Genomic DNA, 27266 nt, shown 5'->3' on the forward strand with positions numbered 1-27266 from the left:
TTACTGCAAGGGCAAAATGAGGAACTGGTGCAGAAGGGTGCAGAAGCAGAGCAAAGGAGCCTTGCACATCAGAGGCATCAAGTCATGTGGAGAAGACTCCAGAGAATGAGCTGCAGAACTTGGCTGAATGATGATGTGAGAGGGACAGGGTTAATGGAGAGTCTATTTTCGACATCCTTCTCTCTTCACATTCATACTCAAGGAATCGTGCTGGACCCTGTGGGCCTAGGTCCAAGTGCCGCCAGTCTCAGCTTCATTTGAGGCATCTGAAATAGTTCTTTGTGGGGTAGAGAACATCTTTCCCTACGGTGCAGCAGCTTCTAAATTTGACTCAGTCTCAAGATCCTGAATGATGACCCTGTAGAGCCCAAGCCACCTAGAAATCCACACCGCAAGAAGCTGATGCCAAGAGATACTGGTCTAATAGCAAATGCCAGGTCCGTGGTGCTCGGAGCCAATGCTTTGCCCCAGGACTAGATGATCTGCGATCTAGTGCACCTTCAAGATAAAACCGTCAGCCTCTGAGATTTAGGTGCCAGCCATGTCATTCAGCACCTGGGGCCACAAAGATGTTGGGGAATTCAGTAAGGAGCAGCTCCACCACCTGGTTCTGGTACACCATGCCCTCCACCAGGCTGGTTGCATCTCGCTCGTGTCTCAGGAGTGTTGGACCAAAGACAATGCCAATGTTCTGTGTCGTCATCCGGTTGATATCTGAGTGCTCCATCACTCTGAAGGAGGGAGGGAGGGAGAGAGAGAAAGAGAACCATCATAATGCACTGGCCTCTGTCTAACACATCCATGGCCAAAGCAGGCATGTGGATATGCTTTGGATTTGAGCTCTAAAAAGAAAAAGATGCTCAACCAGCTTGAAAGTCACATGCCCTGAACTGGAATGTCATTTCCCTAGTCTATATGTGGGCTTGTTGTAATAATCCAGGATAGAGGAAAACATTTTACACATGCATCCTTCTCTGCACATCACACTAAGGAATATTTAAGATTTGAAGCCCAACATTCCTACTTTTTACGACCTACAAAAGACATCCTTGGACATTCTGATTCCAATCAGCTGGAACTTCTATTTCTCTCCACTGTGTCATGTAGTGCCAGCTCCCAAATGCTCCAGCTTTCCAAACTCAGAATAGCCTTGCAGAGTAGATCTGATAGCAGAAGCACGAGAGCTGGAATTATACCAGGTTGCTTCCACAATATACCTCTTCTCTGCAATTGCTATCCCATGATTGTGTGTGCACAATGCAACACAATTGCGAGTCCAGTGATAACAGATAAAACACTGATTGCCTGTCAGTGTTTTAATGGGATTTTAAACAAGGTTTTTTAACAATAAACTTAACAGCTTCCTCCTAATATTAGTAACCACTGCCGCACATGCCAGTAAGTGGAATAAGAAAATGCATAGGGTTGGGTGGTACATTAATGGTATATTAATCCTGCTTCCTTACTTGCGAAGATGCTCCAGTAAATAATGCAGTGTGTCCCGGTTTGGTTGGGGGAGGCTCTGGACCAGTCCTGCAAGCTTGGATACTTTTTCCTTGGGTTCAGACAACTCTGTGTAGGGAAAAGCAACCGGCCACTCCTTAATTGGGCAGGAGGTGAGGTAATAGGCATGATTATAGAGACACCACCAGCTTTCAAGAGGCATCATCAGGAGCCACAAGAGACCAGGAAATGACTTGAGGTTCTTGCTCATCTTGTGAAACAAACAGGACTGCTAATCTTAGCAATAGAATGCAAATGACTCTGCAATGATTACACTGCTAATAACGTAATTTTACAAACCCAGATCTTAGTTGGTAAAAAACCAAGGCTTTGGGTTTCAATGACTCAAAAAAGTAGGACGTTACTAGGTGAATTATTGCAGAAAAGGGCAGTATATACTTGTTCTGAGCCATTTTTCGTCCCCAGCTGCAGAGAAAATTGTTGGCAACTGCTGTATGTGCTCCTGCAGTAGGTGTTTTACCCTAAGAGATGTGATCTCTGCTTCTCTACCTGCATTTCACCTAAGCTCTATGTGATGCATGGGAGCCACTAACTGGCTAACTGGGGGTGGGGCGAGGGAAATGGGATGCCATTCCTTTAGGTCAGGGATGTCCAACAGGCAGATAATGATCTACTGATAGATCACAGGGGGTCTGTGGTAGATCTCGGGAGCCCCCCCCCCCAGAAAAAACAACTTGGGCTCCCTAAAAAAAGCTCAACTTTGGTAGATCACTGCCAGTTTTTACAGTGGGAGTAGATCTCATTCTCTTGAAAGTTGGACATGCCTGCTTTAGGTCATTCCTTTAGCTATGGGGAACCAAAGCCAAAAGGCAAGGAGAGGAATTGCACTTACTGACACAAGCCACAAATTCATCAAAGAGGCTGTACGGAATGAGTGGCTCAGGCAGCTCCCGGAAGAACAGCTTGAGGGCCCCTGTGACCACATGCACATCGTCCCACTGGGGGTCACTGAGGCGCAGCTTCTCCTCTAGAAAGGGGGAAATAAGACAGCAGAGCTGCTGAAGACGGGCAAAGGAGGAGTCAGAAAAGTCTGCCTGAAAGGAACCATTGTGCCCAGGTCACAAGCAATTGTTCCACTCTAATTCTGCACTAGGGATGCGGGTGGTGCTGTGGGTTAAACCACAGAGCCTAGGACTTGCTGATCAGAAGGTCGGGGGTTCGAATCCCCACGATAGTGTGAGCTCCCATTGCTCGATCCCAGCTCCTACCAACCTAGCAGTTTGAAAGCACGTCAAAGTGCAAGTAGATAAATAGGTACCACTCCAGCGGGAAGGTAAACGGTGTTTCCGTGTGCTGCTCTGGTTCACCAGAAGTGGTTTAGTCATACTGGCCACATGACCCGGAAGCTGTACGTCGGCTCCCTCGACCAATAAAACGAGATGAGCGCCGCAACCCCAGAGTCAGCCATGACTGGACCTAATAGTCAGGGGTCCCTTTACCTAATTCTGCACTGGCCAGACCATGTTTGGAGTACTGCATCTAGTTCTGGGCAGCACATTTTAAAAAGGACATTGAACCGTTGGAGTGTGTCCTGACAAGAATGGCAAAGAAAAGCCTGTGAGGAACAGTTGAAAGAGGTGGGTATGTTTAGCCTAGAGAAAGGTAAAGATAGTCCCAGCTGTCTTTCAAATGTCTGAAAGGCTGTCACAAAGCGGGAGGAGATTAATCCTGTGTCGCTGCAGAGAAAAGGACAAATTTGTGGCCATTGCAGGGAGGTGTTATTTCCCTATACTTAGGAGAAGCATGCTAACGATATACAGTGGAACCTCGGTTTTCAAGTGTCTCGTAAGCCAAACAATTTGGAACCCAAACACCGAAAACCTAGAAGTGAATGCTTCCATTTTTGAACGCACCTCAGTAGTTGAATGGCTTCGTTTTTCTCAATGGAATTTGCCGACTGCCCACCGCGCCTCGGTTGTTGAACGTTTCAGAAGTCGAACAGTCTTCTGGAATGGATTACGTTCAGCGACCGAGGTCCCACTGTATAAGAGCTGACTGACAATGGGACAGACTGCCTTGGGAGATGGTGGAGCTATTTAAGCAGAGGCTGGGCAGCCACCTGTCAAGGGTGCGGGGCTTACTTCCTGCATTACATATCCTGCCCTGAATGGGGTTGGACTAGATGACCCCCAGGTCCCTTCCAGCTCTGTTATTCTGCAACTCAAGAGAACTGCATCCTGCATTCAAGGCACAAGTTGGCCCCATAAGAGGCTTCCCTCTCTGCCTTACTTGTATTGGGTTTCTCATTCTGTTTTCTTGAGCTCACAGAGACAAAAGTGCAAAGAAGCAAGCACCCAACATTACCTTGCTCAGGGAAGACGTAGCGCCCATCTGAGGTCACTGCCCGCTCTGCAAGACAATGCAATGGTTACTGAGGGCACCAGTAAGGGGAACAAGGCCTTTGGCAATCCTGTCCTCACAGCATGTCTGACATAGATACATATCAGCAAGCCATACACTGATTCAGCTATCGGTCTTGTCCTTCTTATGCTTCAGCTCTATGATTTATACACATATTAAAGCAGTATGTTTACATTCATAGGTTTGCCTTTTGCTTTATTAAAAATAATTGCAAAAGCAGCTGCAAAACTGCTCTGAGGGAGCAGGCATGTGTGTATTGGTTACCTTCTAGGCGCCAACCAATAGGTGGCTTCTGTCCTCTGGCTGTTCTACAGCTGAACCACTGTGGAAACAAAACTAGAGACCTGTTCTCCACCCCCAAGACAGGAAAAAAATGTATGTTGGTATTAAATAGGCTGAAAAGTACTTTTCAAACTGGCCCCAGTTTTTCAAATGCTTCCTGTACCATCACAAAAGTAAAAGCCCAAATAACAGATGGCTTTAAGACCCAGCAACTCCTTTCTCTGCAAGTTCCCCCCCATTTCCATTTATCACTGTAATTACTCACCACGGTCAACTATGAATCTCAGCTTCTGAATAACAGCCAAGTTCCCACTGACCCTGTAGATTCCATCTACATCCAGTCCTGAAAAGCAGAGGAGAGACCCTGCTGTGAAATCTCATGGACCCCCAATGGAACTGGGCAAAGTGAGGGCAGAAGGCTGCTACCAGGGTCCCCGGGGGAAGGGCCCGTTCCCAGCCCAGGCGAGGCTTCAGGGAGAAGGAATGCTGAGCACAGCGTACCTCTCTGTTCCACAGCTTCCACACACTGCTGGACAAAACGTGGGACGGTGCCCCCTTCCCGCTGGCACAAGGCTTCTAGCCGGCAACCAAAGACCTGGTCTGGGGAATTAATAATAATAATAATATTTATACCCCACCCATCTGGCTGGGTTTCCCCAGCCACTCTGGGCGGCTCCCAACAGAATAGTAAAAACACGATAAAACATCAGACATTAAAAACTTCCCTAAACAGGGAATCTGTCTTCAGGTGTCTTTTAAAAGTCAGGTAGTTGTTTACTTCCTTGACCTCTGAAGGGAGGATGTTCCACAGGGAGGGCGCCACTACCGAGAAGGCCCTCTGCCTGGTTCCCTGTAACCTCGCAGTGGGGGAACCGCCAGAAGGCCCTCAGCATTGGACCTCAGTGTCCGGGCAGAACGATGGGGGTGGAGACGCTCCTTCAGGTCTACTGGACCGAGGCCGTTTAGGGCTTTAAAGGTCAGCACAAACATTTTGAGTTGTGCTCGGAAACGTACTGGGAGCCAATGTAGGTCTTTCAAGACTGGTGTTATATGGTCTCGGCGGCCACTCCCAGTCACCAGTCTAGCTGCCGCATTCTAGATTAGTTGTTGTTTGTGGGTCACCTTCAAATGTAGCCCCACGTAGAGTGCATTTCAGTAGTCCAAGTGGGAGAGGACTAGAGCATGCACCACTCTGGCGAGACACTCTGCGGGCAGGTAGGGTCTCAGCCTGCAAACCAGATGGAGCTGGTAGACAGCTGCCCTGGATACAGAATTGACCTGCACCTCCATGGACAGCTGTGAATCCAAAATGACTCCCAGGCTGCGCACCTGGTCCTTCAGGGGCACAGTTACCCCATTCAGGACCAGGGAGTCCTCCACACCCCCCCTCTTGTCCCCCCAAAACTGTCCTTCTGTCTTGTCAGGATTCAACCTCAATCCATTAGCCTCCATCCATCCTCCAACCGCCTCCAGACACTCACACAGGACCTTCACTGCCTTCACTGGCTCGGATTTGGAGGAGAGGTAGAGCTGGGTATCATCCAGAGGAGAGAACTGCATCTGGAGGGCACCGTGTTGGCTCCTGCAACATTTCATGTTCACAACAGCCACACCAAAATTTACACCCATCTATTGCAGCCATGCCGGTCACAATTATGGGGACTTATTTTGCCTTTTCAAGGGGTTCCCACATGAAGCATTACGAGCAAGTGCATCGTGATGCCAACTCTACAATACCTCTAAAAGTCCACCATTCACACACCACCTAAGATGGTTTGGGTAGTCACCTCGGATCAGTCCCTTTTCCTGCAAACTCCGCAGTGGCGGCCGCTTGGCTATGAACCGCCTCAGCTTGCTCTTGACCCGTTTCTTGTAGGCTCTGTCCGGACTCGAGGGTGCTAGGAGATGGGCAAGGAGAAGGCGGGAGAGAAGAAGTTAAGGCAGCTGAAGCTCAGTTGTCCCAGCTCCCCTGCCTAGGCCAAGGCAGCTTGATCTAAGGAACTCTCTTAGCCTTCCCCACACCCAGATTGGCTTGGCACAGACCTGCCTGCGCCTCATTCTTCAGAGCCCCTGGCTCCTCGTCATCATCAGCACTGAGGTCCACCAGTTCAGCGCTGTTGGACCGGCAGAGGGGATACAGAAGTGGCTCATCCAGAGGATTCTCCTGATCCTGCAGTGGGGAAGGGAGGCAGGTGAAGCCAGGAGGGGTGGGGCAAAGCAGGCAAATGCATTTAATTTATAATTTATCCCAAATGCAAAATGTGGAGTTTCACTGGTAGGGAGACCTAGACTGGGCTGGTCAGTGACTTGTCATGGTGATGCAACCCTGACCCACATAATCTTCCAGTTGGCATTTCATTTAATTCCAGTCTTCCTCAACCACACTTTCAGCTTTGCAACTGACCCCTTAAAAGCCCTGGGTCTGGAAAGCAGGGGGGGGGGTCAGCTGTGATGCCATGAGCCTTCCTTGGTTGTCGCTTGTGTCATGTACCAATCCTTCTCTGATACCATGGAGTTAGATTTATTAGGTTTGGTCCTAAGTCCCTGTTCCCACATCAAGCTTTATTTATTTGTTTGTTTTTTTAAAACCACAAATACATTTTTAATGTGTTTTCCTACAAAATACGCAGTTTTATATTATTTTAATACAGCTTTATTCTAAATTGTATTTTGTACACATTTTAACATAAAATATAATATTGGTAATTTGCTTTTTCAGCTGAAAACTATTGCAAAAACTGCATTCCAATAATAACTTCATTCCAATCCATGTTTCAGTCCCAGGAAGTGCGAATGAGAATGGGTCATAAAAAAAAATGCAGATTGAAGAAAACCTCAAGCATTTCTAACTTTGAAGAGGAGGAAGAATTGAGGGCAGCTTAAGCCTTTTGGTTTGCCTCACTCACCAGCCTGCGGATGACCCCTCTGATTGCCTGGTACCAGTCTTGGCTGACAGCCTCACTGCCTGATTGCAGGAGATACTCGTTGCCTGTCACGGTGCGGAACTAAGAAGAACAGAGAGCAAAAGGAGAGAAGACAGACTGGATTAGGCAACGGCTCCGTGTAACCCTGTGTTTTCCTAGAATACATTGTCTTGCATTTCTAAGGAAGAAGAAGAGGAGTTTGGACTTGATATCCCGCCTTTCATTACCCTTTAAGGAGTCTCAAAGCGGCTAACAATCTCCTTTTCCCTTCCTCCCCCACAACAAACACTCTGTGAGGTGAGTGGGGCTGAGAGACTTCAGAGAAGTGTGACTGGCCCAAGGTCACCCAGCAGCTGCATGTGGAGGAGCGGGGAATCGAACCCAGTTCACCAGATTACGAGTCCACTGCTCTTAACCACTACACCACACTGGCTCTCTATGGAAATGTGTATGAGGAGTCACTGGACATAACAAGAGCCCTGCTGGGTCAGGTTAGACGCCCAACTAGCCCTCTTTCATACAGTGACCAAGAAGATGGGTCTTGAGAAGCCAACAAGCCCCTGCAATAGCAGTCTCCCACCACCTCCAATCCCAGAGGCGGAATTTAGTTATGAGTGAGGAGCTGACTAACTCTTGAGAATGTGCCTTTGAGCAGATTCTCACCATCCACTTCCCAGCAGAGACAATCCACATGTCCGGAAATTATCCCCTCTCTTCTCCATGAACAGCACATGCAATGGCCCTTCTTTAGCTGCTTCTCTATTGCAGGCCAACACAGGACCATTAAAGGTCAACTCTGTGTTCTTAAGTGAGAAGAGCAAACAAAGCCACAGTAGGAGCAAAAAGGGTTCAGTTCTTGGCAATGTGACATCTGACCCCAGGTATCCCACAGGTCAAGGCTCATTTCCTGAGCATTCATGCACTTACATGGATGACATTCCGCTTACTGGACAAGTCCCTGGCCCAGTCAATGCGGGCTCCACGCAAATCCACACTGCTCTCAGGCCGGCTACTGGCTGGAGTCTGCAGGAAGAGAGGAGAAGGAGTTAGCTGGTTCTCCACAACTTCACTTGACACTGTGTCAAGCTGGGAAAGGGACACAGGAGGCTTCTGCTGTCAAGCACTATCAGTTCTTCCTTCCTCCTTCACCTTCCACCTTGTGCCTTGCTTGCCCCACTCACCCATCCAGCTGCCACCTTGGGGTCCTTGTAGAACATGAGACTGTTCCCAGCCAACACCAGCCACGAAGATGCCCAACACTTTCTGCGGGGGTGGGGGGGGATGCGAGAAGCAGGGTGAGATGAATGGGGATGAATCTGACAGCATGCATATTCTGAGCACACACACAAAAGGATGAAAACAAATGCTCCCACATTCAGGCATGTTATATTGATTGCATTAATTGGTTGGAATAAGCACTGCAGTTATATAAATGAACCCACCTCAACATTGCATTGAAAGCAGCCAGTGGCTTTCCTGCATTTTCAGACTTCATATGAGAGACATCATTTTATCTTGCTCTGATGCCGTCACTCCCAGAACCTACTTTATGCCTTCAGGCTACACTTCCCTTCCCTTCAAGAAGGCAGCTTCGGCACGCGACGTAGAAGGAGGGGGCAAGTCAACGTGGGAAGGTAGCTCATCTAGGAGACGGAAAACTCTGATCCTAACCCTCCACTGCCTTGCGAGAAGAAAAGGCTAAGGAATAAACCCTACACAAATCCTGCGTGGAGTCCCTAAGGTGGTTGGATGGCACCTTGTATGCCTCCTTTCAGCAACTCCTGCACCAAGCTGGTCCCGAATGTCTTGCTCTGCTTTCCTTTGGACCACATCAGCAAGTCTGAGAGGGGGGTCTTGTCATCTAGGCCAGTGTTTCCCAACCTTGTGCCTCCAGCTGTTTTTGAACTACAATTCCCATCATCCCTGACCACTGGTCTTGCTAGCTAGGGATGATGGGAGTTGTAGGCCAAAAACATCTGGAGGCCCAAGGTTGGGAAACACTGATCTAGGCAGCCCCAAACCTCCACACACACTGCCCAGGCTCGCACCTCAAGGGTGTCACTTCAGTGCTGCTAATGGAGCTGTTTGACTTCACCCCTAGGGGCGGACTCCATTATCTCTCAAGACAAATGAATGTCAACAAGGCATCAGGTAAGACTTTCTTTACCTATTTCCTGTTTTCTGGAACTAACTCAATATCCTAGTTTGAGCCAGAGGGAAGGAGAAAGAATTCCCCCTAGGTCACAGCTGAAGAACTTGTGGCCCTCCAGATGTTGCTGGATTCCATCTCCCTTCAGCTCCAGCCAGCATGGCCAGTGATGCAGGATGGGCGGAACTCTGGAGGCCACAAGTATCACCACAGCCCTGCCTTAAGACCAACTGCTGTCATTGCTGCCCACTTTTTGAAGACCCTGAGCTGTAGTTAGGAACACAGGAAGCTGCCTTACACTGAGCAAGACTACTGGTCACTATAATGCAGTCTACACTGACTGGCAGCAGCTCTATGGGGATTCAGACTGGAATCTCTCCCAGCCTTACCTGGAAGTGCCAGGGGTTGAACAGGAGCCTTCCACAGTCATCGTCATGACAGTATATCCATTGTATTGCCCGTCAGGTTATTTAGATACTCCAAACTCCACGTGTCCCATTTCCCACAAGCTTGCTTCCTCTGCCCTACCAAACTTCTCCCCTGATGGAGAGAACCCAGGCTCAGATCCGCTTTATTTCCTCCTAGATTGGCTGGCCCCTTCCTGAGCTGTGACAGTAAGCTGAAAAAAGGCCCAATTACCCACTGACAGCCCTTTTGTCCATTCACAGCCAGGACATTGCTTGTCAAAACCCCTTCAGCTGTGAACTGCTATCCAGCTGGAACTGAGCAACCAGTCAGGTTAGCATGAAGACTGGAGGACCAAGGGCTGCCCAGATTCCACCAAAAGGAATAGGGGGAAGCACCCCTCCTCGAGCATCTTCCCACCGCTGCGGATGCCAGCGAGGTACCTGAGTTTTCGGCCTCCTTCTGCAATCTTGGTTTTGTTCAGCTGTCCGGTTTTCTCCACCATCTGCAGCGAAGAAGCATCAGCATCAGCAAACACCATGGGCAAACCCTCTGACCTTTTCTGAGCTGCAGGATACTCCCCAATAGCCTCTGTTTCTCAGCAGAGCTTAACCTGCATCTCTCCATCACATATCAGACAGGCGCTCGCTCCATTGCCTTCTCAGATGACTACTGAAGACATTCCTTTTCCAAGAGAAGCCTTTTAAGAGGTTCTGCACTGGAGCTGGTTGTATATATGATTTTATTGTTGGTGTTTAGGATTACGTACCACACTGGGTCTCCCTAGCCCACCCTAGCCCAACTTTATTTTTCCAAAGCCTGGATTCCACTCCCTGTCGCCCCTTTGCTTCATTCACCCTCCAAGCCACACCACCACCAGCAAACTACGTTCTCCTTCTTTGTCCTGCACTATTACTCATATTATTATTGGGTAGTCCATTGCCTGGGCTGCACTTTTGGCTACAATCAGATCTTGCCTGCAAGTTTCCCATAGGCATCTGGTTCACAGGTATATAGTCCAGGATTGTCGGTGCCACTGGCCTGATCCCACAGGGCTCCCCTTCTTTTAAGAGCATCCTACCCCACCCCAAAACTGAGAAAGCTGCCTGCCTGACATGGCAGCCGTAAACCTGGGGTGCTCACTGCACCAGATCCTTTCCAGTGGGGAGGAGGGGAGCTTTCTTTGTTCAATTATCTTTATATCTAGCTTTTCCTCCAGGGAGCTCAAGGTGGTATATAGATGGTCCACCCCCGGTTGTCCTCACAACAATCCTGTGAGGCCGGCTGGCCCCATGGTCACCCAGTGAGCTTCACACACTCTAACCCCACACCAGACTTACATGCAGCAGGTCAGGGCTGTCTGTGGGGGAACCATTGGCAGATCCCGACGGTGCAGGGTATTCCTCCAGCCAGGCCTCACAACTGTGTTGCGAAAGGTTCCGGCGATGACTTCCCTGGAAGGAGAGAGACACAGAAGAAGCGAGTCTCCCAACCTCTTCGGTGTATCAAGTCCAGGGCCAGCCCTGCCATTAGGCAAAGGGAAAGGTCTGCCCCCGACAGCTGATTTTGGATGAAACGAAGGGGTGGCAAACAGCTGCTTATTTTATTTCTTATGGGCGATATCCAGTGTTGGTCCTTCTCAGAGTAGACCAACTAAAACCAATGACCTCAAGTCCACTAATTTTGGTGGGTCTACTCACAAAGTTTGGATAGCACCCCATATTTTATTGTCTTTTTCTCTGCCACGGAACGGGGAGAGGAATATCTACTTCAGGTGCCAAAATAATGTGGCTGACCTTGGTTACTTTTGCACCTTTACTTGACATGGTTTGGAGGGGAGGCAATGCCATTTGCACTCTGCCTCACGCAGCCAAATGTCTAGGGCAAGCCCTGCCCCTCCCGTTCTCACACCTGCAGCTCCAGACACAATCAGAGTAACGCATACTGACCAACACCCCCAAGGAATCCTGGGAATTGTAGTCTGTGATAGGTATACTGCAGTTCCCAGGATTCTTGCAGTGGGAGGGATGGTGTGCACACAGCCTCCATTCACTACCAAATGCACCTATTTCCTCCTCTTTGGGGCACACAGTTGCCCCCCAGCCCCCCCCCAGGTGACTTACCTTGGACCCCTGCGTCTCTGGCAGCACCATGGACTTGGTGTAGGTCAGCTTCTTGTCCCTGGTCCGGAGACCCTGACTCGCAGCCTCCAGCTCCCCCCTCTCTGCTCCGTCTGGGTCTTTGTCCGGTGTTTCGCCCAGAGGAGGGTCTACAGGGGCTGAGGGGCTGTGTCCCTCTGCCTGTATCAAGCGCTGCAAAAAATGCAGAAACACAGAAGGTGGGAGGGAAGGATAAAGTGCAGGGCGTGTGGGTGGGTGTAAGAGAAGCTACTATCTAGAGAACCGGACAGCTTCCAATTAAAAGAGGCTGCCCTTCCCCCTCCCCCCCCCCAGGCTCAGCAATTTCAGAGTCTTAATCCCCAGGGGCCCCTGCTATTTCTTTCAAACCTCCTCTCTCACATAAGCAACAGCCCTCCTGACCCACCCGCCCCCCATCTGTCCTGCCCTGACCCTCTGCTGCTGATGGTCCTAACAAGACCCACAGGCACAAGCTCTCCTGGTGGAGGAGGGACGCACGTGGCAGTGGGGCGTGGGGAAAGGGGAGAGCCAGCTCCGGAGATTAGCTGGCACTGGCAGGCTGGCTCCTTCCCCTTGGCCAGGACTCCTAGTTCGTTAGAAGTAATTATTGCAGAATTCCTCCGGCAGCGGCCCAGGGAGAGGGTGCCAGGAAGCAAGGGGCTTCAGAGGGAGGCAGCCTGGGGGGGGGGGAGGTGGCAGCCGGTACCTGTCTGCAGGGCTCCCCAACAGGTGATTCCCCCCTCCAATAATGGACATGGGGACCCTATGTGGTGTAGTGCTTAATAGTTCTCAGCTGGGACTTGGGAGACCTGGGTTCAAATCTCAATGGCAGTCATGGATATCACTGGGTAGCCTAGGGCTGCTTCCAGACTGTTGTCATTTTGGGGTGGGATTCAGTCACATGCCAGCATAATCAGGCTGTGCAATGCAAGTTGGTTTGGTGCTCTCACGGGACAACCCTGGACTTTTTACAATAAGGAAAGTGATGGGGAAATACACGCTGGAAAGTGTGAGATCACAATTGCTTGACACAACATTGTCTATCCTTCCAGCAAACAAATATTCAATAAATAGTTGATGCGGTCCAAAGCCCCCTACAAACAGATCCGGATGAATGGTAAATAAGGAGGTTGTCCAGAAGCCATCTATTTCTTTGCCTTACCTACCTCACAGCATTGTTGTGAGATTGAAAGGGCCAGAATGGGAGGCAACAATGTACCCCCCCCCCCTTGAGAAATGCTTGAAGTGATGGAGGTGAGATTCTATCACTAGCAGTTGCACACACTGGTAAGAACCAGCAGCAGCCTCACCATCTCCTGGCTCCTTCGCGGTGGTTTCCATGACTTCTCGCCCGTCGCTGGCTTGTAATAGTAACTGCGCAGGGAACCAGAATCTATGTGTTGCTCCCAGGTGTCCAGCACCTGCAGTGGGGGGCTGCGAGGGCTCGGGGGCATTCTTGCTGGTTGCTTCATCTCCTCCAGGTTGCAGTAAATTGGGGTCTTTTCCCCAACGGGATGGTGGGGAGGCAGGTGAGTATCATCCAACATCTGTCAGAAGAAAACAGGGATGCTCATTTTTTCATATACTAAGAGGAGGCAGTTTCTCCTTGTTGTGGAATGCAGAACAAGTGAGGGGAAGCCTCCATAGCATGGGGTTTTTATGGCGAACCCAATAAAGAGCTCTGGATAACTTAACTTCAAAAATAAACATTTTCCAATCCCCTAGATCAGGGTCGAGAAGAAGGCAGATCTACTGATAGATATTTGGGTGATCAAGAAGATTTGAGGCCTCTCCCAACTGGTTAACAATAGCAACAACAAGGGCCACATCACACAATACATTTAAAGCAGTATCATACCACTTTAAAACATCATGGCTTCCCCCAAAGTATCCTGGGAACTCTAGCTTGTTAAAGGTGCGGAGGCTTATTAAAAGCCACCCTCTTCTCCTCCCAGAGCTACAATTCCAAGAGATCCTTGTGAAGAGGGGTTTAATTTTAAACCACTCTGGAAATTGGAGCTCTGGGAAGGGAAGTTGTGTGGGGTTTTTTTTAGCATATCTCAGCACCCTTAACAAACTACAGCACCCATAATTCTTTGGGGGTGTTTAAAATGGCATCATAGTGCTTTAAATGCATGGTGTGTATGTGGCAAAATTCACACATTGTGAATTATGCTGCCAAGATAAAAAAAAAGTTTTGGAGTAACCAGGAATGGATTTTTGTGCAGAAGGCTCCGCTTAGTTCTGGTACTCAAAACTAATTCCTGACCTGATGAGGAACAGGAATTTATGGACAGTCCTATCACCCCAGAGGAAATAGATACGGTCCTCAAAAACCTGAAGCCACACCAAACCCCAGGCCCAGGCGGCTTCACAACAGAATTCTATAGGAAATTCAAAGAACCCCTGATGCCCTACATGACCCGCCTGTTCAATGACATCATAAAAGGGGGGGCCATCCCCAAAACCTGGACCTACTCCAAAATAGTCTCCATTCCAAAACCACTGAAAGACAGCCTCAAAGTAGAATCATACCACCCAATCTCATTATTAAACCAAGACTACAAGATATTCGCATCAATCTTGGCCAACCGCCTAAAAATCTTCCTACACAATTTAATAGCCCCAGACCAGACTTGCTTTGTCCCTGTTTACAATATAACAGACCCCATCAGGAAATCACTGAACCTGATCGAACACAGCAAGGCAACCAAATTCCCACTGAGAATTATGTCCCTAGACATCCTCAAAGCCTTTAATTGCTTAGAGTGGAAATACCTACTAGCAGTACTAACTAACATGAAATTTGGCCCCAACTTCCTACAAATTCTCAAACAAATATACTCCATAGCTGTCAACTTTCAGATTTGAAAATAAGGGATCAGCAGCCTCGGAAATAAGGGATCAGCAGCCTCACCTGTCCCGGGGACAGTCTACAGGATATATAACAATCCAGGATAGCAGCGGGAAACGGTGCTGGAATAAGGGAATTTCCCGCAAAAAAAGGGAAGGTGGCAAGTTATGATATACTCCCAAACCTCAGCAAAATGCAGGATTAACAATCTGGACTCTATATCATATAGATATAGAGTCCAAAGCAATCCAAAGAGGCACAAAACAAGGATGCCCACTGTCTCCCTTCTTATTCAGCTTGACTCTGGAACTTTTAGAAATCTGAATCCGAGCAGCCACAGACATCAAGGCAGTGGAAATAAAAGGCAGAACCTATAAATTAGGGCTCTTTGCAGATGACCTAATGGTGACAACACCAGACCCCATAAACACAGCAACCTCCCTAATCAGAGAACTCAACACATTTGCAACAGTGCCAGGCTTACAGGTAAATTTTGCAAAATCGGAAGCTATGTGCTTCAACACCACTCCTTGCACCCAAAAAGAACTCACTAACATCACCAACATAAAACTTTGCCACACCAAGTTCAGATATCTAGGGGTACAAATACCCAGAAACCTCAATAAATTATACCTCCACAAGTACAACCCCTTGTGGTGACAAATTAACAGAGACCTAAAGAGATGGAACAACATGAACTTCACTCTCTCAGACAAAACAGCCATGATCAAAATGATCAAAACTAACCTACCTATTCCAAACCCTCCCAACTTAGATTTTCCCCAAACCAACACCGAAAATGGCAGAAAAAACTACACTTATTTACCTTCTCACACAAAAAAACAAGAATAAGCCCCAAATACCTGCACCTCCCCTCCTTAGAGGGAGGATGGGGAATCCCCAACCTAGAAGCATATTACATTGCCAACCAAATACACCACATAATCCCATTTATACTAGAAAATGAGACAAAACAATGGATACACCTAGAGAGGGACACTATCGAAAATACCTGCACCACAGCATACCCACTCCTCCCAAACTAAGGAAAATTCCCACAACACTTAACAGGTACACACAGACCATGCTCAAAGCATGGAAAGCAGAAATAGGCAAACTGTCCCCAACCCCTTCCCCACTAATTCCCCTGGCATACCACCCATTATTCCATCACGCAGCACAAAACCTCCAGATAAAAACCTGGCAAACCAAAGGCTTATATCGTCTAATAGACTTCTATAAAAATAAAAAAACCTTTGTCAACACAAGAAATACAAGACAAACTAGGAGACACCCAAATGCCCTGGTTAACACACCACTAATTACATGCCCTCTTAAACAATCCAGTAGTAAAATCAGCAGCAACTAGGCCCCTGACAACCTTCGAAAATCTCCTCCTAACAACAAAGGGACAAAACAAAGGGATGGTATCCGCAATATACAAAATACTACTCCAAAACCCTATGAACCCCCTAGACGTAATCAAAAAACAATGGGAGGAAGACATAGGCTATGAGATTAACTCCACTCAGTGGACCAGAATGTGGTCTAAACCCTGCCTTTAAATCCATATCAACGAAAAGGAAAGAACTCACTCTAAAACTCACCTACCGGTGGTACCTAACACCAAGAAAACTAGCATTAATATGCCCAGGAACCTCACCAAAATGCTGGAGAGGGTGTACCTCCACAGGCACATACCTCCACATGTGGTGGGAATGCCCCAAAATCCAATTATTCTGGACAACAGCCATAAAATAATTATGCAAAATAACTAAGCAAGTATTAGAAATATAAAAAAGGAAAAAACCCCAGAACTGGCCCTACCAAACATCTTCCAAGACAATAATGCCCATTCACTTCACAAAGAACTCATAACCCACCTACTCTCAGCAACCAGAAACATCTTAACCAGACACTGGAGATACCTGTCAGGAGTAAGTATGGACAAATGGTACCAAATAGCATGGAAAACAGCCCTACTAGAAAAATTAACCAACAAACAGAATCTGACACAGAAGACGCCTTCACCCCAGTATGGCTCCCCTTTATCACATACACAGCCCAACAAGACAATGACAAGAATCCATCAACTGCATACGAATCAATATGGCTAACCTGATTCAAAAACACCCACCCACCCCACTCAAACACGAAAATAAAGTTCACCACAGCCAATCACAATTGATCAATCAAACCCAACCTCTCTCAACACCAAAAGAACACAAGTGAATAGCAGAGAACCTGCACAAGCGACACAAAACCCCACACATACGTTAAGTAAAATAGAAACATCGTCACCCGACCCCACCCCCCGGGCCCCCTCCTCCTTTCCCCCTTTTTCTTCCTAATGTAACACCAATGTCTCAACAAATGAAACAAATGAATCTGTAGAAAATGTAACTTGAAAAAAGAGACATTGACCATACTTTTGTAAACCAAGAAATCTTTAATAAAAATACATTAAAAAAAACAAAAATTTATTCCTGGGATCAGAATGCTTTAATTCTAAGGATATGGTTTTTACACCAGGTCCTACAAGCCTGAAACCTGCCTGTCCTGGTCCCAGATCACGAGTTGTGTCCTCCTGACCTAAGGCAGGTGACATGTGGGGCACCAGAACCCTTCTCAGATTTTTAAAAATACTGTTTTGTCTTCTTTTTAAATGTTTGTTTTAATATTGCATTGACGTTTGACTTTTTTTTTTAACCACACTGGAGTCCATGTGGAGACTTTAAAAAGATGAAGGTGCAGTTTAGACGTTTTCAAAATGAATAAATGATCCTACTCTTCAGCAACACCAACTAATCATGGGACACCGCCATTGCGAAGACACAGCCGTTCAGCGGATACTACACTGCGCCAGAGCAGCCACCTTGCCTCGATCATAGGAACGAACTGACCATGTAATCATCTGCCATATCTAGGTCTGTAATCCTCAGACGTCTCCAATCTGGAGTTTACATTCATCACCATCCTACAACGTGGAGCCTTTTACTAATAGCGGAAATATTTTTACCTAATAACGAAAGTTATTAGGTAATAACCAAAGTTACCCAGAGTCCCATGGGCTGCAAGAAGATCAAACCTATCCATTCTGAAGGAAATCAGCCCTGAGCGCTCACTGGAAGGACAGATCATGAAGCTGAGGCTCCAAGACTTTGGCCACCTCATGAGAAGAGAAGACTCCCTGAGAAAGACCCTGATGTTGGGAAAGATGGAGGACACAAGGAGAAGGGGACGACGGAGGACGAGATGGTTGGATGGTGTTCTCGAAGCTACCAGCATGAGTTTGACCAAACTGCGGGAGGCAGTGGAAGACTGGAGGGCCTGGGGTGCTGTGGTCCATGGGGTCATGAAGAGTTGGACACGACTAAATGACTAAACAACAACAACCCCCATTTTATTCTCAAAATGCAACTAAATGTGAGAAGTACGTGTGGACAGCCAGAGCCGTGGGTTGGAGTACCACAAGCTGGAGTCACACCAATCCTACCATGCCCCTAACCCCAACAGAATCCACCTGAACCCCCAACCATGGACCATCACAAACTCTGCCCCGTTCCAGAGAGGTCCTAAGCCTTGACTTTGCTGGAGAGGCCGCTCTCAATCTTCCCTCTACCCACTCATTGCTCAAGAGGAAGCTGAAAACACTTGCTTCATTGCTGGGCTTTCCAATGATTCCTTTCGCAGTTCAGAGAGCCTCCGCTCTCCACAACGCCTCCTTTTGCTCTGCGTATGCCTCCCCCAAGCGCTTTCCCTATTTGACCACCCCCCTCCCAAACTGCCTGTTCCAAAGGCCTTTGCTGATGCCCACCTCCCCACAGTGAGTTGCAACCTGGCCCCAGCTCCCCCTCCACCGGGTACTCACTGCTGCAGTGCCTGGGTCAGGAGTGCAGCTCAGAGGCACACCCTGAGGCGCCGCCGGCCCTCCCACTGGCTTCCCCCACTTCCTGTGTGGGCAAGACCAGCAGCCTCCCAGGGAAAGGGCCAAAAGGGGAAGTGGATGCAGCATGTTCAGATGCGTGTGCTGCTGTGACCACCCAGGAATCTAACACTATCCCGGTAGTCGATAGTTCAGTCCGCAGGTCCTGCACTGCAGGGGGTTGAACTGAATGACCCCCGGAGTCTCTTCCAACACTACAGTTCTCTGATTCTATGGAACAAACACCTCCTTTTTGGTAGAGCACGAGACTCTTAACCTGAAGGTTGTGGGTTCCAGCCCCACATTGGGCAAAAGATTCCTGCATTGCAACCCTCGGGGTCCCTTCCATCTCTATGATTCTGTGATTCTATTATTCAATTCATACTCTGTGATTCTAATAGGTTTCTTTTTGATTAAGCAGCATATAAAGCTTATTAAATAGATTTAAGAAAGTGTGCAGTTAAAAGTCTGCCTCAACCCTAGTGCAGTGGTATTTTATCATTTAGAGATACAGTGGTACCTCGGGTTACAGACGCTTCAGGTTACAGACTCCACTAACCCAGAAATAGTACCTTGGGTTAAGAACTTTGCTTCAGGATGAGAACAGAAATCACGCTGCGGTGGTGCAGCGGCAGTGGGAGGCCCCATTAGCTAAAGTGGCATCTCAGGTTAAGAACAGTCTCAGGTTAAGAACAGACCTCCAGAACGAATTAAGTTCTTAACCCGAGGTACCACTGTATTCTCTTATTTGAGACACTGGCCAGTCCTCCCTTAGTAATTAGTAAGGGACACTGAATGGAAACCCTGAAACTGCTTTTACTGTACAAACTGCTGACTAGGCCTACATTTACCATGCTGCTGCAACCACAACTGTGGTTTCTGTTTGCTTAAAAGTAAGGACCGGAAAGCAGTAGGGAAGGGATTAACCCTTTCCTCCCCAGCTGTGAGCCCAAGAAAAATCCCTCCCTCCACCTGTCCTGCCCACCACAATTAGTGATTAAAAAACCCCAGCAGTAGCAGGAGAAGTGGGATTTTCACTGGGATTGCAGCTGAGGAATAGGATGGCCACATGTCCCTCTTTATAGACCAGAGGCAGGAAATATTTTTCAGCCCGAGACTCAGGGCTGTGCAGGATGTGGGCAGCCGGGTACACTTGCCCAGGCCTCAGAGGGCTAAGTCAACCGGGGGGGTGGGGAGTGCAGCACCAAGGACCAGCTGCTTTTTCGTTTGACTTTCTATTCTAACAATATATGATAGCCATCTCCCAATGTCTAAAGGGCTGTCCCATGGAAGATGGAGCAAGCTTGTTTCTGCACAAATTCACACGCCCTTCTCTTTCCTCCATCCAGGCCTGCAAGGGTTGAAGGACACATTCCAGCCAAGCCAAAACACATACGTGGTGTGTGTGTGTGTGTGTGTGTGTGTGTGTACACAAAGCAGGGCTTGTGAGGGGTGTGGCTTAGGGAGAATCGCAAGGTTCCCCACATGTCATAGAGGACATTACACTGTCTAGTCCAGGGGTTGTCAACCTGGTCCCCACTGCCCACCAGTGGGCGTTTCAGGATTCTAGGTGGGCAGCAGGGGGTTCTACAGCCCGAGCTCCTTCCGTCAAGCACTGGGGGGCGGTAAGGAAATTTTACCATCAAGAAAGATGCATTAGTGGGCGGTAGGTATAAAAAGGTTGACTACCCCTGGACTAGTCCATGTCTGGGTTGAAGATGGTTAAAGCCATCAGAAGGGAGTGAAGGGTCTGCCATCCAACGGAGGGCTCAGGGGACAGGAGGGGTCTGAGGCCTTGAAGCCCTGCTTCTGAGTTCACATAGTTATTCCCCACACACCTTAATTATGTGAAAAGGTTTGAGACAGGACGGAGGCCACCTTACCTGCTCCTCTGAACTCTGCTCCTGCCTTGCGTCACCAGTTTGGGACAAGCCGCATGCGCTGCGACTCCTGCCCAGAGACGGGGGACGGGAACACAGAGGGAGGCTGTGGCAGGACATGAGGCCGACGTGGTGGAAAGGCGGGGTGTGTGGTTCCATGCAGAGGTCTACCAGAGAGTAAGACAGCACTTCCAAGTGAGCTAGAAGGATGAGGGAAATGGCAGGGTCAGAAACACATGAGAAGGGTCGGGTGCTGGGGGACAGGTGCTGCTGCTCACAGGTCTGTGACTGGGGGCTTTCCACCTTCGCAGTTGGAGGCAGTTCCGTATGAAGACCAGCTGTTCGGAAGCACAAGTGGCAAGAGAGCTGCTGCCCTCATGTCGTGCTTGTGGACTTCCTAAACAGCGGCCACTGACTACCACATCCCTAGTTCTAGCCACGAAGTTTCCTTATGCTAGCATGTGCACACATAGTCTCTCAGGAGAGCATGCCTAATGTGTCCCCTATTGCAGGACTGGGCCCAATAGCCATCAACGGGTCAACATTCTTCCAGCCAAGGCTCCAACCAGGAATCTGTTGTGGTGATCACCAGAGGCTGCAGAGAAGGGGGGGGGGGTAGGAACATCGTTGTCCTCCCAGGTCCTATTGTGACTTCACTTCTCCCTCCACCCCACTGGTTCCTTGTTCCACCATTGGTTCCTTGTGACCTAAACTGAGCTATCAATGCTTCCTGCTCAGGGTCTTTGCTGGAACAATCATCAGATTCTCTATCTCTACGCTGCAGTCAATGTGAGGCTTAGTATGGAAACAAACCATTGGTCTTCAGCCTTGGTTTCCCAGATGTTGATGGGCCACTACTCCCATCATCTCTGACCATTGCCTAGGCTGATTGAAATAATGGGGGCAGAGCTCTGGTCTCTAGTGGCTGGCAGTGGATCTCAGGGGTTTCAGATAGGGATCTTGCACAGCCCCACCTGGGGACGGAACCCAGAACCTTTTGCAGGCAAAGCCTGGGCACTCTCACCAAGCCACAGCCCTGGCTGCTCCCCTCACAGTCTGCTGGCTTCCCTGTCCACTTGCCTGCCCTTCTGTTTGTTCCTGGTTTCCTCTTACCACATGAGCCTGCCCATATATTGAGGCCCCAGCATGGTGCCCTCCAGATGCATTGGACTCCAGCTCCCATCACCCCAGAGAGTAGGGATTCTCAGGAGAGCAATGCCATGGGAATGTGTGACTGCTTCACAGTCCTCACTTGGAAGGTCCTGCAAACCACCCCAATAAGGGGGACAGTCCTCTTTTAAAGGTGTGTCAGAGGAGAGTCCTCTCTTTTAAGGTGCCCTTTATGTCCAGTCCAAGTCTAGCTTAAATATAAAGACCAATAAGAAGGGAGAGCAAGGGCCTAAAATTTCCCATCGCCAACAACACTTGGACAGCTGAATGGGCAGACACACAGGTCAAATTCTTCCCCACTATGGTGAGATGTGTTGCATTTCTATTTAAATTCTAGCAGTTTTGTCTACAATATGTCTACAACTGGCGTGCCAGCCTGGTTCCTCATTGTTTGGTCCTTCCCCAAAAACTCACCAGTGCCACCATCTTGCTCTGTGTTGATGCCAGGATGCTGTGTAGTATTTTCCAGGCGGGCTGTCCTTGTGCCAGGGGGCACTTCAATCATGTAGGTGGCAGGCACAAAGATGGGTCGCTTCTGCTTGGGCTGACCAAGCCGTCGCACCTGCCACCAGTCCTCATTGGCCTTGTGCATAAGCTGGAAGATCTCGCCTTCTTCAATGGTCACCTGCCTCCCATCCTCAGACTTATACTGGTAGTTGTAGAGGGCCTGCAGCATGACAGCGCCAGAGGGGTTGTCCAGCGATGGTGTGCTCTGGCGGAGGTTGAACCCTTCCAGTAGCCGCCGTCCTGCAAGCATCTCATCAGAACAGGATAGCCGTGAAGCGTCAGGGACTGCGTGCCAGAAGGAGCTCTGAGTTGTCACCTATGAAGGGGCACAACACTGAGAGGCTGAACACACAAATAGAAATAGACCTTTTAGAGCAGAGAAGATACCAGTCCGCTTAGGCACATCTGCAGTAATCAGCTGGTTGAATCATCATATACAAGATGAAATATTAGTGTACTAAGAATGTTGAACACAGGAAGCAGGCCAATACTGAATCCACCACTGGTCCATCTAGCTCAGGATAACTACACTGACAGTCAGGGGCTCTCTGGGGTTGGAGGCAGGACATTCTGTTCTGTCCCAGCCCTTCCTGAAGATGCCGGCGAATGACCTTCTGCCTGCAAAGCAGATGTTCTATCACTAGTGATGGGTGGCTCTGTCCATTTTGGTTTTTCTCTCTCATTTTTCCAATCTTAAGTTCTCCACATTCCCACATTAGTTTGTAATTTATTTAAAAATGAAAAAGTCCTCAAGAAAATCCACCAGCATTTTAGTGTTAATTTCCTCCTATTATATACCTGTTTGTATGCAATTTTGCAATGCAATTTCCCCTTTAATTCTAGTATGCTTTTTTTTCACTAACGTGCATTTTAGCTCAGTATATGCATTCTTGCACACTAGTTGGCTGGAGTACTGCATTGTAAAATTCAGGGAAGTGCAAATTTCAAAGAAAGCCTGTGTTTCAGTTCTCAGATTGTTTCAGAAAGTGCAAATTAAGTAGGTTCAAGCAGAGTTGAAATTCTCACCCATCCCATTATTATTATTATTGACAAGCCCTTAGTTTTGCAGGAAAGCACAGGAAATTCCTAGCAACCATTGGATTATAGGTCCAGGCTTTTCTTCCTAGTGCTACAAAAGTCATAATATACATACACTGGCAATGAATTCCATAGGATAATTTAAATATGCATTGAAGATTAGGCCTTTCCCTCTTGGAGCTTTGGCTCCAGTTAGTCCTCCTTCTCTGTCCCAAAACATCTTGTTTATTCATTACATTTATATCCCACTCTTCCTCTATAGAGGTTGTGGCTCCCTCCCTGTTTTATCCTCCCAACCATCCTATGGTGAGGCTGAGACACAACACTTAGGTCCATCCACACTTCTTCTTGACCCTAGCTTTCTAGGCACGGGTCCAAGCAGTGGCCAGGATGATGGGAGATGATGGGAGCAACATATGGAGCACCACAGGTTTCCCACACCTCTCTAACCACTACACCTACGCCAAGCCACACACAGTTGCTAACAGTATATTATTTCAATGGTCAGTGTACTTGCTTTTGAGATCTTTCTGCCTCGGCAAAAAAACGAAAACAAAAAACCCCCGAACCATATCATAGCCACCACTGCATGTACACCAGACATTTAAAGCGCATCACTGCCCTCCCCACAGAGCTATAAGTCCCAACATCCTTAACAAACTACAGTTCCCAGGATTCTACAAGGGAAATATTGTGCTTCAAATGCATTGTACGGATGCAGCTGAGAGAGAACCAAGCAGGGAAAAGACGGTCCTGTGGCTCAGGAAGTGAGAATGGGATCTTCCTCCTCTATTGCAAACAAAGGGCTTCTCACGAACATGCTGCAACATGTGCCTTGTAGCTGGGAGTCTGTGGTTCCATTAGGGGCCGGTACATATGGCTTTCAGAATGCTGCTCAGACTGGAGAAGAAGGTGGCAGTGTCCCCACCAACTCCAGAAGTGTGACCTTTGTGCTTTCCAGTTTGCCTGGCCCTGGAAAAGCGAAAGTTGCAGGAGTGTCCAAGTAGCTGTTGCAAGAGGAAGCAATGCTGCTCCCGCAACTCATTGCAGAGAGTGAGTGCACAGCCACACAAAGCAGACGATGTTCCCAGTGGGATTTGCTCAGCTCATAAAAACCATCACAGGGAGGCAGTTTCCAGAGCCCCAGACTCTCAAACAAACAAAGCTGACTTGTCTTCGTCTCGGTCCCCTTGGAATTCCTCACCCTCCTTCTTGTCAGCATCTCTCCAACATAACCTTCGTAGGTACATGTTCTTCGTAGACCAACCTATGCATATTCCCTCTAGATGAGGAGTGGTCACCCTGGAAATTGCACAGGGCAGCTGCGCAGCCTATCCTGAGCCTGCCTGCCTGCCTGCCTGCCTGAGGGAAGCCAGTGTGCCTGGTGGTGGCAGCTGGCCACAGAGGGCAACCGGAGGCCTCCTTCCCTTACTCTGGCAACAGCCCTGAGCAATTTCTGGGCAGCAGCTCCCAGCAAGGTGAAGTCAATCTATTTGTTTATTTATTCCACAGTGACCCACATAAATGTGGTCACGTGCAAGTGGGATGCACGTGAGCAGGTGGGGCAGTGATAGATGATAGATAATATCTATAAAGATAATGATAGATAGTGTGTGTGTGTGTGTGTGTGTGTGTGTGTGTAAAATATGCAACAAGCAGTTGTTCTGTAGTGCAAAGGTTCATGTCCACCCTTGGGCCACTCTCTGAGGGCCACTTGCCAGCGATAGTTGAGGCACAAAGTAGGTGCTTCAACTTAATCACTCACACAAACAGGCAAAGGGCTTAAGCTGCAATTGCTGTCCTTTATTCACTCAGTTTTGACAGAGCATCCAAACAACATTATCCAGTATTTTATCCTCCAGCTGCCTTACAACCAAATTTATGAGAATTTTTAAAAAATACATAAAACATGTTTGTTGAGCCAGCCTGCCTAGAGCGGACAGGCAAAGCAATAGTTCAGAGCTAATGAGCCCTTAAATAAAAGCTTCCTGCTTGCAGGTTCTGCTGTTTCATTGCTTCCTGTTGAATTTAGGCTTTACACACACTATACATTTAAAATATAGCCCATGCCAAATAACCCTAGGAACTGTAATTTGTTAAGGGTGCTGGGAATTTCAGTTCTGTGCAGAGTAAGCTGCAGTTCCCATGATTCTTCGGGGATGAGAATGTGCTTTCAATGTATGGTGGATACTCAGCCATGGTAGAATGGTAAGAATGGCCTCTTAATTAGCTCTTGAAAAGCTTCTCTGAATTGCCTTTTAATGCCAGTCCTGTTCCTACTTTAATTGTTGGTTTCCTCTCGCTCCCCGCCCCCCCCCCATTTTAATGCAGGGTGCCTTAACCCTATACAAAAGTTTTCACCTCTCGATGAGTAAGGGCTTAAGGACTCCAGTCAGGTGTGAAGCTGTACAGAGAAACAACACAACTGGATAGCTCAGTTGGTGAGAATGTGGTGCTGATAATGCCAAGGACCAGGTTGTGGCTTTGGACACCTGCATATTCCTGCATTCCAGAGGGTTGGACTAGATGATTCTCAGGGTCCCTTCCAGCTCTATGCTCAAACGGTAGTGTTTTGTAACCAAGTACAGCAGTGGTTCCAATTAGCTAAGTACTGCAGACCCCTGTTTTTCAAAAGCCAAGCCATGGACCTCCTACTTTTGAAAATGCTGCTCTCTCTTTGGTAGTTTTTGTTATGTGAATGGTGCCACTGCCACTTTACCCCACCCCCAATATTTCTCAGTGCAAAATGGGAGCCCTCGTTTTAAATTTCCTGCAAAGAGATGCTACAATCAGGGCACTGTGGAAAATTTAAAATGGCAGTTTGCCAGTCCAGCTACCAGCATACGGGATGGGGGAGGGACACACTGACATTGGGCCTGCCATTAAGCCATAGACTAGCACCCCCCCTACCCCCCACAAGTCTCTTACTACAAGAAAATGGACCCCATAAAAGAAAATCAACCCCAAGAAAATTAACCCCACTAAAACTTCTTGCTGCTTATATAAAAGTGGGGACAAGTGTGACACAATGTTCCAAAGGAGCTAGGAGAAATCACAGAGTCCCACCTCCTAGATTTAAGTTCATGGATCCTTTCACTCATCCAATTCATGAAATCCCTTTGCATTCTCAAGAGATGAAGACAGAACCTGAATTCATAAATCTCTCCCACCAATCCACAATAATAGAAGCACAAGATCCTGGCACCAGATCAACTGTGTATAAGAATTAAGTTTACCTGACTTCACATCACAACGAAAGATGACGTTCCCGAGAGTGACTCTTTCGCTCCTGGGTCTGCTCTCCTGTCCTTTCCCTCTTGTCTGTAGGGTGTGAAAGATGAAGCATTTCCCTTGTTTAAAAGAATTCAGTGCACTGAGCACAAAGCGCAGGTATCGCACATCCGCTTTCGCAGGGGTTAATGGTTTCCTATCGGCAGCAGCGAGCTGCTTTGTTCACTTGCCCCACGATAAGGCAGGAAGGAGGCACTGTCTCTCTGACCCACAGCCCCATAAATCAAACCTACATGGAGTTTTTAAAATCTTTTTTTAAAAATAAAGATTGTAGCCTTTTTGTGTGTGCATGAAACAAATTATTACTGAAGCAAGAAGACCTGCTGAAACCAGCAAGACAAATCCTATGCATGCTGTCTTTTCAATACGTCCCTCTTAAGTCTGTGGAGGATGCTTCCGAAAGCAGATGTGGTTGAGAGCGCACTGTGCGGTTGCAGCCCAGGCACACCTTCTTCATTGGGAGAGCACACCCACCGAAAGTGGGCTTAGTTCAGGCAGATCATAGGCTAGAAACACAGCAAACTGCCTTGCACTGAGTCAGTATTGTCTGCACTGACTGGCAGTGGCCCTCCAGCATTTCAGGCAGGGAACATACATTCCCGGCTCTACCTGTGGATGTCAGGGACTGAACTAGGCCTTGTAAATCATACACCTCATGTTTCATTAACAGAATATTCAGCCTCTACAAAAATCCACCAACAGCAGTCTTTAGTCCGCTGCATCCTTTTGCTCCTGCCACTAACTCCATTCTTGGGAAAGCTGGACTGGATTCAACGTAAATGCCAAAATCTATTGTTATTTCTCGTTGCTCTGTGAAG

General features: G+C 48.1%; 1 protein-coding gene across 2 annotated transcripts; it reads right to left on the bottom strand.

The window, feature by feature from the left end:
* Positions 1 to 26696, bottom strand: ARHGAP9 (Rho GTPase activating protein 9). 2 transcript variants are annotated; one of them, XM_081900734.1, is made up of 18 exons: positions 26394 to 26696; positions 22027 to 22435; positions 20446 to 20642; positions 13094 to 13330; positions 11769 to 11957; positions 10986 to 11099; positions 10089 to 10150; positions 8273 to 8354; positions 8019 to 8114; positions 7074 to 7172; positions 6211 to 6337; positions 5955 to 6065; positions 4669 to 4767; positions 4433 to 4510; positions 3829 to 3873; positions 2357 to 2491; positions 1467 to 1572; positions 1 to 731 (listed from the first exon to the last, which is right to left on the bottom strand). In XM_081900734.1, the coding sequence occupies exons 2-18, from the start codon at positions 22367 to 22369 to the stop codon at positions 545 to 547; spliced, it is 2307 nt and encodes a 768-aa protein (XP_081756860.1). In that variant the 5' UTR covers positions 22370 to 22435; positions 26394 to 26696; the 3' UTR covers positions 1 to 544. The 2 variants fall into 2 exon arrangements, with proteins under 2 accessions (XP_081756860.1, XP_081756861.1); XM_081900735.1 differs by having other exon boundaries at positions 22027 to 22461.
* Between the last annotated feature and the right edge of the window lie 570 nt (positions 26697 to 27266).

The sequence above is a fragment of the Podarcis melisellensis genome (genome assembly GCF_964234715.1).
Source record: "Podarcis melisellensis genome assembly, chromosome: 2".
NCBI lineage: Eukaryota > Metazoa > Chordata > Lepidosauria > Squamata > Lacertidae > Podarcis > Podarcis melisellensis.

Coding starts and splice junctions, on each gene's coding strand:
- ARHGAP9 (XM_081900734.1), bottom strand. CDS start 22,369: ATGCTTGCAGGACGGCGGCTACTGGAAGGGTTCAACCTCCGCCAGAGC. Junction 13,331..20,445: donor AGCAGAGTTCAGAGGAGCAG/GTAAGGTGGCCT, acceptor TTCTTCTGACAG/ATGTTGGATGATACTCACCT. Junction 6,066..6,210: donor GAAGAATGAGGCGCAGGCAG/GTCTGTGCCAAG, acceptor CCCATCTCCTAG/CACCCTCGAGTCCGGACAGA.